This window comes from Rhinolophus ferrumequinum, chromosome 22, assembly GCF_004115265.2.
Source record: "Rhinolophus ferrumequinum isolate MPI-CBG mRhiFer1 chromosome 22, mRhiFer1_v1.p, whole genome shotgun sequence".
Lineage (NCBI taxonomy): Eukaryota > Metazoa > Chordata > Mammalia > Chiroptera > Rhinolophidae > Rhinolophus > Rhinolophus ferrumequinum.
In genome coordinates this window covers 12,955,593-12,969,666 of record NC_046305.1, presented here as the reverse complement: position 1 = coordinate 12,969,666, position 14,074 = coordinate 12,955,593, and the positions used below count along the sequence as shown (strand labels likewise).

The following is a 14,074-nucleotide window of genomic DNA, read 5'->3' as shown; positions in this document are numbered from 1 at the left end:
TGAGCTCTCAGAATAGCTTTCCTCGTGTAATTTCTTCTTTGGTTTTGTCATTGAAAACTCTTTTAACATATAGACAATATAAACATAATAAATGGAAGGACAGGTTCATCTCCCTCATGACTCAGTCTTTCTTAAACAGCATTATTATTGACTGGCCAATTGGTTGCCAAAAAGGAAAATCAATTTTACTAGAAGTATTTGCTTGGCCACAGATCTTGGTTACTAAACCAGCAAAGACAGGCTGATGTTATCAACTATCTGAAGACTAATTTTTACCATTAGCCTGAAATGGAGGGGTAATTAGAGATGCATCAAAATCTACTCTGTGTTTTCCTGTCATTTTTACTCTTCACTATATCTCTTACACACTTTTATTGCACTGCAGTTTCTACATTCTGTGACTGATGGAATTGGAACTTTAAATTTTATTTCTAAGAAAGATCCTTTATAGATTTCATTTGTTATCTAGCAGTATTAGGGACACAGTTTTGTCTCTTCCACTGCTTCGTATTGATTTTTAGTTCAACTCTGGAAGCTGGGTTTTTAACCACATTTGCGATTAGGATAGGGGTTAAATACACACACGTGCACCCCACAGACCTCTCAAGTAACTTTGACCTTTCAAGCCCTGGAGAAAGATTGAAACTACCCCCAAAGCACTTGAAAAACTATTTGAATGCTGAGGATTTATTCCTAGGTTTTCTCAGATTTATTGTAAAATGACACCAAGGAAATGAACAGGAGTCGGGGAGAAGTCGCAGCATTGTGGTGTCAGATGTCTCCACTGTGGACTAGGTGTTAGGAAATGCCAAAGGAAAATGTTTTGTTTGGGTGGTACTGAAACGTTTAAGAACCATGTGATTTACAAATTACATAACCTTGTGGTTTATATAATGGCACAGAGCAGCATGCCCTCTCAGTAAATACCTCAGTGAATATACGTTGTAAAAGATTTCAAAAACATGAGAAAACAGTAAAGATTTTGTAGGATGTCAAACGGGCACTTGTCTTATTACAGAGACCACTTCATGGACGGTATAGATGCCTGACCACTGCGCTGTACACCTGAAGCTGAAGCTGAATAATATTGTATGTCAGCTAAAATTTAATATGTATATATAGTCACAGGATGTGGAGTACAGCATACGGAATAGAGTTAGTGGAATTGTAACAGCTATATACCATGTCAAAGGGGTAATAGATTGGGGGAGGTTTATCACTTTGTGAGGGCTGTAAATGTCTTAACTATTACATTGTTTTGTACACCTAAAACTAATAAAAATAAATATGTATATATAAAAAAATGAGAAAACATGAGATGTTTACTATACTTGTTGTCGTGATCATGTCACAATATATACAAATATCAAATCATTATGTCGTATACCTGAAACTATATAATGTTATATGTCAACTATACCTCAATTTAAAAAAACAGGAATACGTGTGGAATGAGAGAATAAATGAATGAATCTGAACAAAAAAGAAATTCCATATACATATATACTGGGGGTGCCAAAAAAAGTATACATGTGACTTGTATCATCTTTTGTTATCGGTGTATATTGAGTATTACAATTTTAATACAGATTTTTCCTTCCTTAAAATGTGTATACATTTTTTGACACCCTCTGTAGCTTTATGAAATAAATAGAAAATATTAAAAAAAAAAAAAAGAATGGAGATAATGACAATTCTAGATTTGACCAGGCTATTGTGGGGTTTAAAATGATGACAGTAGTTCCCTCTAGCTCAAGGCTATCCTGCGGCTCCTGGCCAGACCTACCCCTCCCCCACAAGTCCACCAAGCATATTGCAGCCAACGGAAGCTTCCCAAGCCTGCTGCTTATTATGTCGCTGACCTGGTCAAAACTCTAATGGCTGTACTGCCTATAGGATAACTTCCACATTCTGTAGATTTGAATTCAGAGTTCTCCAGCATCTGAAAAACAAACCAACCAACCATGAGAAAGGTATAAAGCAGTAAATATTAATAAAACCATTTGTAATTCTATTGTGTGGGGGGAGAGGTCGATATAAAACAGTTTTTTAGTATTTACCATATACCAATCATTTTATGTGTATTGTCTCTTTTACTCATCGCATCAATCCCTGTGGTTTAGGTGTATTATTTTCTGTGTTTTCCTGATGAAGAAACAGGGGCTTTGAGAAGTCATAGAGCTATTAAGTGACAAAATCTAGATTTGAACATGCCATTCTGACCCCAAAACCAGGCTCTTAACCTCTCCACTATAAAACTTGAGTACACTTCATTCTTGTCTTTATTTCTCTACTTACATGTATATAACATTTTAAGGATACCTGGTACAATATTGTATGAGAGTAGTTTTCCTTCATTATTTAAAATAATTGAGATTATAAAACACATTCATTGAGGTACATGTAGTACAAAAAATCTTAAGAATACAACTTAATCCATTATATAGATCTTTTATTTTATTTGCCACAGCTTTAATACAAAGTAATTAGCACCTATATCAAATTAGAACATTTCCAAAAGCCCTAGAAGGTTTGTTGTCTTAAGCTACTTCCTGTCAATATCAGTCCTCCCACCCCCATTCTGACTTCTCTTACCATCGATTAGTTCTACCTGCTCTTGAAATTCAAATATATTTGGAATCATATATATTCTTTTGGATCAGGCTTATAGTGCTCAATATAACATTGGTGAGAGTCATCCATGTTGTTACATATATTATTTGTTCCTTTATTTTATTGCTCTGTGACATTTCATTGTATGCATATACCCAATTTATCCATTTTCCTGTTGATGCACATTGAGTTTTTTGGGGTTTTTTTTCCTTTCGGTTTTGGCTATTATGAATAAAGTGCCTGTGAACATTCTTGAACATGGGCATACACCTGTATTTTCATTTCTCTTGGGTACATACTTAGGAGTAGAATTGCTGAGTCATGTGGTAACTCTGTGTTTAAACTTTGGAGGAACTGCTTATGGTTTTTCAAAGTGATTGCCCATTTTTATTCCCACCAGCGGTGTATGAGAGATCCCGTTTCTCCATGTCCTCACCAACACGATTGTCTGTCTTTGGATTCTAGCCATCCTCGCGGCATCTAACTGTGGTTTTGATTTTCATTTCCCTAACGGTTAATAATGTTAAGCATCTTTTTATGTGCTTATAGGCCATTTTTATGTTCTTTGGGGAAATGTCTGTTCAGATCCTGTGCCCATTTTTTTAATTGGGTGGGGTAAAAAAAAAAAAACATGGTATGGTTCTTTAGAAGAAAAATCTATTATGGGATTTAATGGATTCAGCGCCACCCCAAATCATCATTTGTGACTCATATCGCCATCCTGTCACCTGTCTGAGATACTTCACCCTGAGACATGGGTGAAACCAGCTTTGAAAGGACCAACTATGGCGATTTGACCTCAAAGGGAAAATATGCATGAAGAACCTGAAGGGTGTGAGTACAGGGAGGTGTTAGTAGTAGTGGGATACATGAGGTGACTGCCTGAATCAGAGCTTATGGCATTTTCCTTTCAATCTCTCTCTTCGGGCTCCACCCTGGTGGGAGAAAGGAGCACTGCTTGCCCCCATTGGACAGGAGGTAAAATGGCAATGCCAGTGAAGACTAATAAGTGACACACACAGTAATACCTAGATTAACCATTAAAACAAAACAAAAACAAAAACCTGTGCTAAGACATTAAACAAACACTACAGGTAAATTAATATTTAGGTGAATTCACCAGTGAGGTCATCTGAACCTGGAAGCCTTTGAATTACAGAGTCAATCTTTAACTGATAAAAGACTGCTCATATTTTCTGTTTTTGTCAGTTTTAATAAGTTGGGTTTTTCAAAGAATTTGTCCATTCCATCCTGAGTTGTAAAATACTGACCTACAGTTATTCATAATGTCATCTTGCTGTCATTTTAGTCACTCTAACGTGTGTATACGATCTCTTTTTTACATTTCTGATATTGGTGATTTATTTTTTTATGGATTATTCTTGCTAAGGATTTATCAATTTTATTGCTCTTTTCAAAGAACAAACTTTTAGCTTTGTTGATTGTCCTCATTGTACGTTTGGTGTCTGTGTCATTGGTTTCTGCTCTTTATTATTTCCCTTTACTTTTTTGGATTTAATTTGCTGTTCTTTTTCTGGCTTCTTAAAATGGAAGCTGAGATCATTGATTTTCAACTACTTTTTCTAATAGTTGTACTTACGATATATGTTTCTCTTTATGCACTACTTTAGATGCATCCAGCGGATTTTGGATATATTTTATTATCTAGTCAAAATATTTTTATAATTTCCACTGTGATTTCTTTCTTTGAATGATGAGTTTTCCAGATGTGTGCTGTTTAATTGCCAACATTTGGTTACTTTACAGTTCTCCTTCTGTGTTCATTTTTTGTTTGAGTATTATGATGAGAGAACATAGTCTGGACAGTTTAAGTATTTTGAAATTAACACTTGCTTTTTGGCCCATTATATGACGTATTTTGGAGAATGTCACATGTTCATTTGAAAAGACTGTATTTTGTAGTTGTTTGTTATAGTCTTCTACAAATATCATTTAGATGAGGTTGGTTAAGAGTTTTAATCAAGTGTTCTATATTTTTACTGATTTTTATCTACTTGTTTATCAGTTACTGAGAGAATTGTGTTAAAATCTGATTATCTGCTTTTCCTTTTGATTATGTCCATTTTTATATACTTTGAGACTATGATATGAGATATAAATTTAAGATCGTTTTGTCTTCCTGTTGAATTGATCCTTTTTTTTCTTTACTGAGAAATGGCCATTTTAAAATCTGTTAGTTTTTCTTGCTTAAAATGTATTTTGTTTAATGTTATATGGTCACATCAGCTTTTCTTTGGGTAGTGTTTGCCTTGCATATTTTTTTCCCTATCCTGTTACTTTTATCCTTTCTCTGTCTTAGTCTGCTTGGGCTGCCATGACAAAATACCATAGACTGGGCGGCTTCAACAACACACGTTTTCTCATAGCTCTGGAGGCTTCTCGTCCAAAAGTAAGGTGCTGGCAGGGTTGGTTTCTGATGAGACCTCTCGTGGCTTGCAGGCAGCTAGCTGCCTTCTCACTGTGTCCTCACCAGGCCTTTCCTCTTGCACTTGTGGAGAGATCTCTGGTGTCTCTTCCTCTTCTGACAGGGACATCCGTCCTGTCAGTTCAGAGCCCACTCTTATGACCTCATTTAACCTTAAGTACCTCCTTAAAGAGCCTGTTTGCAAATACAGTCACACTGGGGGTTAGGGCTTCCACATATGAATCTGGGGAGATGGGGATGGGCACAATTCAGTCTGCTAGCACTATGTCTTTATATTGAAAAGTGTTTTCTTGTAAGTAGCATGTAGTTGGGTCTTGGTCTTTATCCAGTCTGATAATCTTTGTCTTTTAATTGCATTGTTTAATTACTTAACGTTTAATGTAATTACTGCCATCTTTCTATTTCTTTTCTGTTTGTCCCACCTGCTTTTTGTTTCTCTGTTCTTCGTTTCCCAACTTATTTTGTATTATCAAGTATTTTTTTTATTATTCCATTTTACCTTCTTTATTGGGTATTTGCTATTCCTTTTAGAATCGTTTTTTTAGTGGTTATGATAGAAATTACAAAGTAGTCCCTTAACTTACAGTCTGTCTTAAATTAATACTTTAGCCGTACCCTGAACAGTGTAAAAATCTTAAAGTGGTATAATTCTGTTTATCCTTTTCCTTGCTTCTGTTGCTACAATTGTGATATATTTTTACTTCTATATTTGCTCCATACCTCACAAGATACTGTTATGTTTATTCACATATTTACCCGTTCTGATGCTCGTTCATTCCTTTTTGCACTTTCCTGGTTCTATCTGGTATCATTTTTTTTTTTTTTTTTGCCTAAAGAACTTCGATATTTCTTAAGTATTGACTTGTAATGATGAATCATCTTATATTTAATTGTTTGATTATGTCTACTTCACTTATAGTTTAGAAAGATAATTTTTCTTGGTAGACAATTCTACAATGTTGTCCTGTTTATTCTTTCTGCCCTGTAGAGCTAGCATTTCATCGTCTTCTAGCTCTCATATTTTCTTTTGAGAAGTTAGCCGTTATTCTTACAGTTGTTCCTCTGAAGATCATGTGTCTTTTTTACTCTGACTGCTTTTAAGATTTTGCCTATATATTTTATTTTCCAGCGGTGGTTAAGTATTTTGGGGTGTTTTTTTTAAAACTCTGCTTGAGGTCCACTGAACTTTTTGGCATAGTTTCCGCTGATTTTGTAAAATTTTTAGCTCTGGTTTCTTCAAATATTGCTTCTGCTCCATTTTCTTCCATCATCTGGAATTACAGTTTTTCGTATGTTAGACCACTTGACAGTGTTCTACATGTCATATATTCTGTTTTATTATTTTTGTTTTGTTTTTATTTGTGTTGTATTGTCAGTTTTTCTCTCTGTGCTACAGTTTGGATAATTTTTGTTGAACTATCTTTGTCTTTGCTAGTCTTATCTTCTGTTAAGAGTCTGCATTGAGTTCTTAATTACAGACATTGTAATTTTTCAATTCTAGACCATTTAATTAATTTCACCTTTTCCCTTTTTCTGTTGAAAATTTCTATCTTTTCCTTTATGTTCTTTCACATATTTGTAACAATCATTTTAATGTTCTGTCTTCTTAATTCAAATAGCTGAATTATGTCTGAGGCTACTTCTTTTGGCTGTTTTATCTTTTCTTCATCTATCACAATTTCCTACTTGTTCACATGTCTTGATTTTAAAAAGTTTCTTTTTTCAAACAATTTCACATTTACACAGACAATAAGAGTATATTTGAACCTTAAACCTTGAAATAGAAGACTATTTTGCCAAGATTATACCCTATCACCCCTATATAAACAAGGACGTTCTACTATATAACCACAGTTTATTCTTCATAATCAGGATATTATCACTGATATGTTACTACTATCTAACCTTTTATACATCATTCAAGTTTTGCCAGTTGGCCTTAAATGTGTTTTATAACAAAAGAATGCAGTTTAGAATTATACATTGCATGTAGTTATCATGTCTAAAAGAGCCTAAAGGAGGACACTAAAGATCTCCCACAGAAACAGTTACACACTTTCTTGACCTTTATGACTTTGATACCTTCAAAAATTATAGACCAATTATTTTACAGAATGTTTGTCAATTTGAGTTTCATGTTTCCTTCTGATTATGTTTGTCATTCGTCTTTAGCAGGAATATTATAAAAATGATGATACATTCTCATTGGAACCTATCTGATGGCACATACCTTCGATTTGCTCCATTACTGATACTTATTTTCATCATTTGGTTAAAGTGGTGTCTGCCAGGATTCTTCACAGTAACATTACTTTTGTCCCTTTGTAATTCATTACTGTTTTGAAGGAAGATACTTGGAGATTATGTAAATATCGTATCTCCATCAAAATTTCAATTTATTCATGCTTTTTTATACATCAGTGTGGATTCATAGTTCCCGATTTTATGTAATTGTGTAATACAGTGTTATCATTATTTAATTTTATACTCAAATTATCCCAGATTTGGCCAGTGGGAGCCGCTTCAATATGGCTTCTGTTTCCTTTTAGCATGTGCCCATAATTCTTTGAGAATTTTCATACTTTCTGGCATAACAAGGACTTCCAGGTTCATCTTGAACTTTTCCCTTTCCCAGCCCTTGAAACAGCAGTTTCTTCAGAGAGCTCCGGTTCAGTTTGGTAAAGAATGGTATTTAGAAACCATGATCTGAGCATTAGGTGTGCTCATTGCTGTTGGGCTTTCACTCTTTCAAGATCCTCTCACATATATACATACACACACACATTCAATCTATGTTCATTTGTGTGTGTGTGTGTATAAGTTCACACCAAGACTCTACTTCCAGGTCAGTACCACAGGATTCATTTCCTGTATTTGTAACTTTCTTCTCTGACAGTGAGAAACCTAGCTCCCTTTATACTATATTAACTTATTTGATCAGTCTCCCAGTGTGTAACCAATCTGTCACGCTGCTACCATCCCCTTTCCTGCATGGATGCCCTCGTCATACGTAGGCTCTGACAGTTTGCTCAAAATACTTCTCTGGAGGGTGCCCTCCTCACTGCTTTTGGTCTTTGACACCTTGAGTCAGGTCGCTTTCCCATGTGAGTGCCTTCCTTGGACTCAGCTGAGGCTTCAGCATCCGATACATTGCCAACCTTTTATGGAGATGTCTTTTTCACTCCACTTGGTCTCTGATAGTTTGTACTGGGCCATCTTTCTATGTAGACATTGTTTTCATCCTGCATGAGTTCTGATACCTCATACTCATTAGGGGAGACTCATTAGACTTTTGCTTGTGAGCCTATGAGTGTCTACTTCCCTGTCCTGAAAAACTGATGAAGATTCGGTCTGGTTTTTTTCTGCGTCGAGCTTTGTTCTCCAGCTTCCTGCCCCACACTGCTTCCAATTTTGGCAAATGTGTTCAGGCTGAGATTTGATCTCCCTCAAGTAGGATTTGGTCTTTCAAATATCGCAAAACAACAGAAAAGTCCTGTGTGCTTTTTTAGAAACTCTGACTTCCCACACAACCCCAGAATTCAGAAAATAAATCATGTAGAGAACATCACTCTGTGTTTGGGACTTCTGAAATTTTTGAATTGTTGAGCCAACCCACACAAACTCCAAAACTTTTCCTAATTTTATTTCCCCCAGTGTCCATTTGAGCCACTCTCAATTCTTAGCCTGTGCACAAAATGAGCAAATGTCCCCAAACAAAGAAAGCAGCAGGAGAGCTCCTGCTTGCCTCTGAATAGCTCTCTCTTTTAGTTACTTAATGTTTTTTACTTCTGTGACCCAAATGTCTTTATAAATACATTTTGTTTTTCAATTTACCCAACTTTTTGTTGTTGCACTGGGAAAGTTAGTCTGTTGTAAGAGGTGTGATAAAATAATACAATGAACGTTTAAATAAAAAAAAATTATTAAATTGCCATTAATCCCCTTCAAAATGCTTCCCCTCACTTCAAACACACTTATCCCATCGTTCTTGCCACTTCCTGAAGCAGTTCTGGAAGTCCTCTTTCATTAGTGTCTTTAGTTGCACTGTCGTGGCTGCCTCGATGTCCTGAATCGATTCAAAATGTTTACCTTTCATGGTCATTTTGACTTTGGAGAAGAGCCAGAGTTCTCACGGTGCCAGAACCGGTGAATAAGCTGGATGTGGACACACCCTAATGTTTTTATTTGACCGAAATTGCCGTGTACTAGAAGCGATGTGTGACATGGAGCCTTTCTGCTGTGATCAAACAGTACGGTGACTGCTGCTGCCGAGTGCCCTCCAGCAGAAAGGCAGGGATCTTCAATACAGGAAGCAGCTCATCGAACCTTAGTAACAGTGTGTGACAAGTTTCCACATATTGGTGCAGTCAGTAGGGTGTGAGCTACGATTGAGAAAAGGTGTGTTTTAAAGTGTGCCATAAATCATCCTCCATCATAATAACACTCCATGTCACACATCACTTCTGGTATGGCAGTTTCTGTCAAATAAGAATATTGCGGTGTGTCCTCATCCACCTTACTCACCGGATCTGGCATCTTGCGACTTCTGGCTCTTCCCCAAAGTCAAAATGATTCAGGACACCGAGGCAGCCACGACAGTACAACTAAAGACACTCCCAAAAGAAGACTTCCAGAACTGCTTCAGAAAGTGGCAAGAACAATGGGATCAGTGTGTTCGAAACGAGAGGATTTTGAGGGGGATTAATGGCAATGTGTCTTTTACTGTAATAAACTTTTTTAATTTAGGCATTCACCATATTGTTTGATCACACCTCATATCTTCTTCCATCCTACCTGAACCAAATGCCAGCCATACGAGTATATATGGTTTTTGTATTTATTTTTCACTTAATATTATAGTGACCATTTTTTCATGTCATTCAATGTTTTTCTAAAGGTTTTTTAAATATTTTTTTAATAGCTTATCTAGCTGAGGCCCTTTTATCCCTGGCTGTAGTGGAATACATGGTATATGTGAGAATATATGAGAAACTGTAAGATAAACGGGATACATCTTTCCAGAGTATCCATTTGCCTTGAAAATTTGGGGAAGACAAATAATTAAACTTAGAAGTAGCTCCAAAAATCATTTGATACATAAACACATATAGATTATATAATTGTGGAATAGGATATAAAATGCATACAAATTACTTAGCTAAAACAAGAACGTCAATGAAATTTTATATTTTCAACAAGGCTGTGCAGTCATTTAAGATATTCTTCCAGTTTTTCTTGTTTTTCAACAATTTTCCTCTCAAGAGAAAGTCGTTTTCAGTTTAGATTTATCTTCCCTGTTTTTTAGTATTCAAGTATATAAATGTCACTAAGTATCTCATTTTTCTAATTTTAGAAGACATGTACTGATCTTCCCCTTTTTTGTCTGCCTTATAAAAAGTCCTCCTTAGGAAATAGAAAAGGCTTGCCTCCTCCCTTTATCCCCTTTTCTTTATTGTATATGTGGACACTGTTCCTGGACATGCAGTATTAAATATTTAAATTAGACTGAAAAGGTTAGATGTTTTAAATAATAGAATATACTATTATAGAATAAATGATGGAGTATATTTTTTGTAAATTCATAAAAAATATTTAAATTATTTACTTTTTTGAAATTCTTAAATTTTATTATGCATTTATAAGCCCATTTATATATATGTGACACGTACCTAGAGAAGTTAGAAATCATAAGAGCTAAAATTTAAGTCTCAGAATTACAGTGACAGAGTATCTTAAGACCATGAAATTCTTGTTGGAATCACATTAAACTAACTAATTATATCACCTTAAATCAATTCTAAGATGAATACAATCACTGTTAACCAAATGGTGTAGTTGTCATTGCCTGTCTTTGAATGAAGTTAGTCTTTAGTTGTGAATATTGTCACTTCATTTGAGTTACATTCATTGTTGAATTGGCTTTAATGGCTGCTTAAAATATTTTCAGGAAGATGACTATAATTGCATATTGGGAAAAAAAGTGTATATGAAGAAAGGCACAAAAATAGAAGTGGGGAATAGATTTGATATTAGTAAAAGCAAATACTCATCATTAGAGAAATGACCCTTATTCCATAATTGTGTATGTGCATGTGTATGTGACCAAAACAAAACCTCTTCAAGAAGAATTTACTTTCTGTTTTGAATCCAGCTGTTGAGTAGAGTACTATGCATTGGCTCAGTCCCAAGGGCTGAGGGTACCACGCACCAGTGACTAATCCCAGGGAGGGACTACTGCTCCATGGGGGATGGCAAAGATCATCACTGTGCCAGCTACCCGAAATAGAAGTCCAGACACTTTTGTCCATTGCATCTTGGTGTTGGAGTCACCAAGAAAAACAACACAGGCACGCACTGGATTTACTCACATAGAAAAGAGACAGAGCAAGACCAGCTTCAAAAGTGAGCGTTGATCCCCCATGCCAGCAGGTTTCTCGCAGCGTCTGATGCAAGGCAGTTTGCCTGCACACACCCCTCTCATGCCACAGTGGAAGGAACCCTGCCCCCTCCCTGGGGAGGACAGACCTAGTAAGGGGTTGGCCAGGTGCCATATGACATACACACTTGAAGCAGAGGCCAGAGTATTATTGAGGCTGAAACAAGGAAAGAAATTCCCACACAAGATGACAAGCCTGTCACAGGCTGTGGAGGTTCTTTATCCCTTGGTAAAGAAGTATCCTAGGCCTGTGGCCCATTCGTATGCAGCTGTGCAGGGATTCAAAGACTGCTCAAATGAGACTGCCTTTCCTAACACCAACATTAGCAGTTTATGTTAGGTTTCATTTAAAAATTCTTTATTTGGAGATAATTTTATGCTCCTAGCTTAAAAGTTGCAAAAAAATAGTGCAGTTCCTCTATAGCCCTTAACCAAATTCCCCTAATAGTAACTTCTTACATATCCATCATCCAATTGTCAAAATCAGGAAATTAACATTGGTATTATGCTATTATTTAAACTATAGACCTTTTTTGAATTTCAGCAATTTTTCTACTCATGTTTTCTCTTCTAAGATGCTACCCAATTTGGATTTAGTTATTATTTCTTCTTAGCCTCCTCCAATCTATAACAGTTCTTCGATCTTTCCATGTCTTTCATGATCATGACACTTTTGAAGAGAACAGATCAGCTGTTTTGTGGAATGTTCTTCAGTTTGGATTTGTCTAATGTTTTGCTGGAATTAGGTTATGCATTTTGGGCAAGGATATCACGAAATGGGATATGCCCTTCTCAGTACATGTCTTAAGGGGTTCACATCAGTGTGTCTTGTTACTGTGGTATTATTTATTATTTAACCTTGTTTTCTTTGGGAAGGTAATGTCTGTCCGGTTTCTCTGCTGTAAAGTTACTGTATTTCCTTTGTAATTAGTAAGTATTGTGGGGGAGATACTTTGAGAGCGTGTAAATCCTCTTTTTCCCCAAACTTCTGCCCACTGATTTTAGCATCCATCAGTGGTCCTTGCTGCGACATTACATTACGGTGTTTGCCTCATGGTGATTTTCTGTTTTCTTTTTTCCTTGTGCCTTTATTAATTAGAATTCTTCTGTAAGGAGGAACTAGCCTTTTCCCCCCACTCTAGGCTCATCTTGTGTTTTCCCTACCCCCACCCTGGAATCAACCATTTTTCCAAGGATCTCTGGTTCTATTTATTAAAGAAGGGTGTTTAGAAACCAAGAGCGGAGCACTGGGTATGCTCATTCCTACCAGAATGTCATTGTTTCCTGGTTCTCTCGGCAGAACTAGGATATTATGTACATGTAGGAAATATATGTATGTATCCTAACCCATGCATGTACATACACTATATTTTTGTATCTTTATATACTTTAAATAGGATGTGTTTATACTGACACCTTCTATTGCAATGCAATGCCACAGGGTTTAGTTTAGCCTTTCGTTATTTATAACTTTATTCTCCAACAATGAAAAACTCAACGCTCATTATTTTTTTCAACTCTAGCGTACATATAATGTAGTTTCAGAATTGCTAACCTCTACATCTGTGAAGCACATTTACTAACTAAATTAAAACATTTATGGGGCGGCCGGTTAGCTCAGTTGGTTAGAGCATGATGCTCGTAACACCAGGGTTGCCGGTTCGATCCCCGCATAGGCCAGTGTGAGCTGCACCCTCCACAACTAGATTGAAACAACTACTTGACATGAAGCTGATGGGTCCTGGAAAAACATGCTTAAAATAAATAAAAGTTAAAAAAAACACATTTATGTATAGTTCATTTTGCTATTAGCCTTACGGTATCCAATCATAATACTGTTTTCAAAAGTTATTTAGTTCTTTTCTTCCCTTTCCCCTTCAGTATGATTGTGTTATTCAGGGCAGGTTGGTTCATCAGTGTTTGTATACCATTTTAGATTTGCCCCACATATTGGTTGGTTTTAATTTTTGTTTATTTTGGGGTGATGTGAATCATTACTGTGGTTCATAGTAATTTTAATAATATTGTTAATAGTAATATTACTAATAGTCATAGCTATTCCAACCGCCTCCCTTCTTTCCACTACTTTCTCACCCACTCCATATAGGTAACCAATCTCTTTTGTTTCTGGCTTATCCTTCCCATATCTCCTTTGCAGGAATGAGCAGATACATAAGCATTTTCATATATCTTTTTCTAATTTACATGAAATATAGCATACTGTAGATATTCTTTTGCACTTCATATCTTTCATTTAACATGAAATATATAGATATTCTTTTGCACTTCATATCTTTCATTTAACAGTATGTCTTAGAAGTTACTCCGTATCATTTCAGAGACCTTCCTACCTTTTTCACAGCTGCATAGTATGCCTTTGTGTGGATGTGCCATAGTTTATTCAACCACTGTCCTTTATGTGGACATTTAGGTCATTTCCAGTATTTTGCAGTTACAAACAATGTTGTAACTAATAACCTTATACATATATATTTTCATGTTATTGGGTGTATACTTTCAGGACAGATTCCTCAAAGTAGAATTACTGGGTCAAAAAGTAAGTGCAGTGTAGATTCTTT

At 35.9% G+C, this 14,074-nt stretch overlaps 1 protein-coding gene and 1 non-coding gene across 3 annotated transcripts in view; both read left to right on the top strand.

The window, feature by feature from the left end:
* The window catches only part of ACBD6 (acyl-CoA binding domain containing 6), a 136,328-nt gene that overhangs the window by 70,123 nt on the left and 52,131 nt on the right, over window positions 1–14,074 (top strand). The window contains exon 7 of one of the 2 annotated variants that reach the window (XM_033094024.1): window positions 1,019–1,077. The exons of the other annotated variant lie outside the window; for it this stretch is intronic. Coding sequence (XP_032949915.1) covers window positions 1,019–1,069 — 51 coding nt within the window. The 3' untranslated portion in view covers window positions 1,070–1,077. Of the gene's footprint in view, window positions 1–1,018; window positions 1,078–14,074 lie in introns of those variants that run through there. 2 annotated transcript variants of the gene reach the window in all.
* TRNAT-CGU (transfer RNA threonine (anticodon CGU)) lies at window positions 13,102–13,175 on the top strand. The gene has a single exon. It is a non-coding gene; the product is annotated as a tRNA-Thr (tRNA).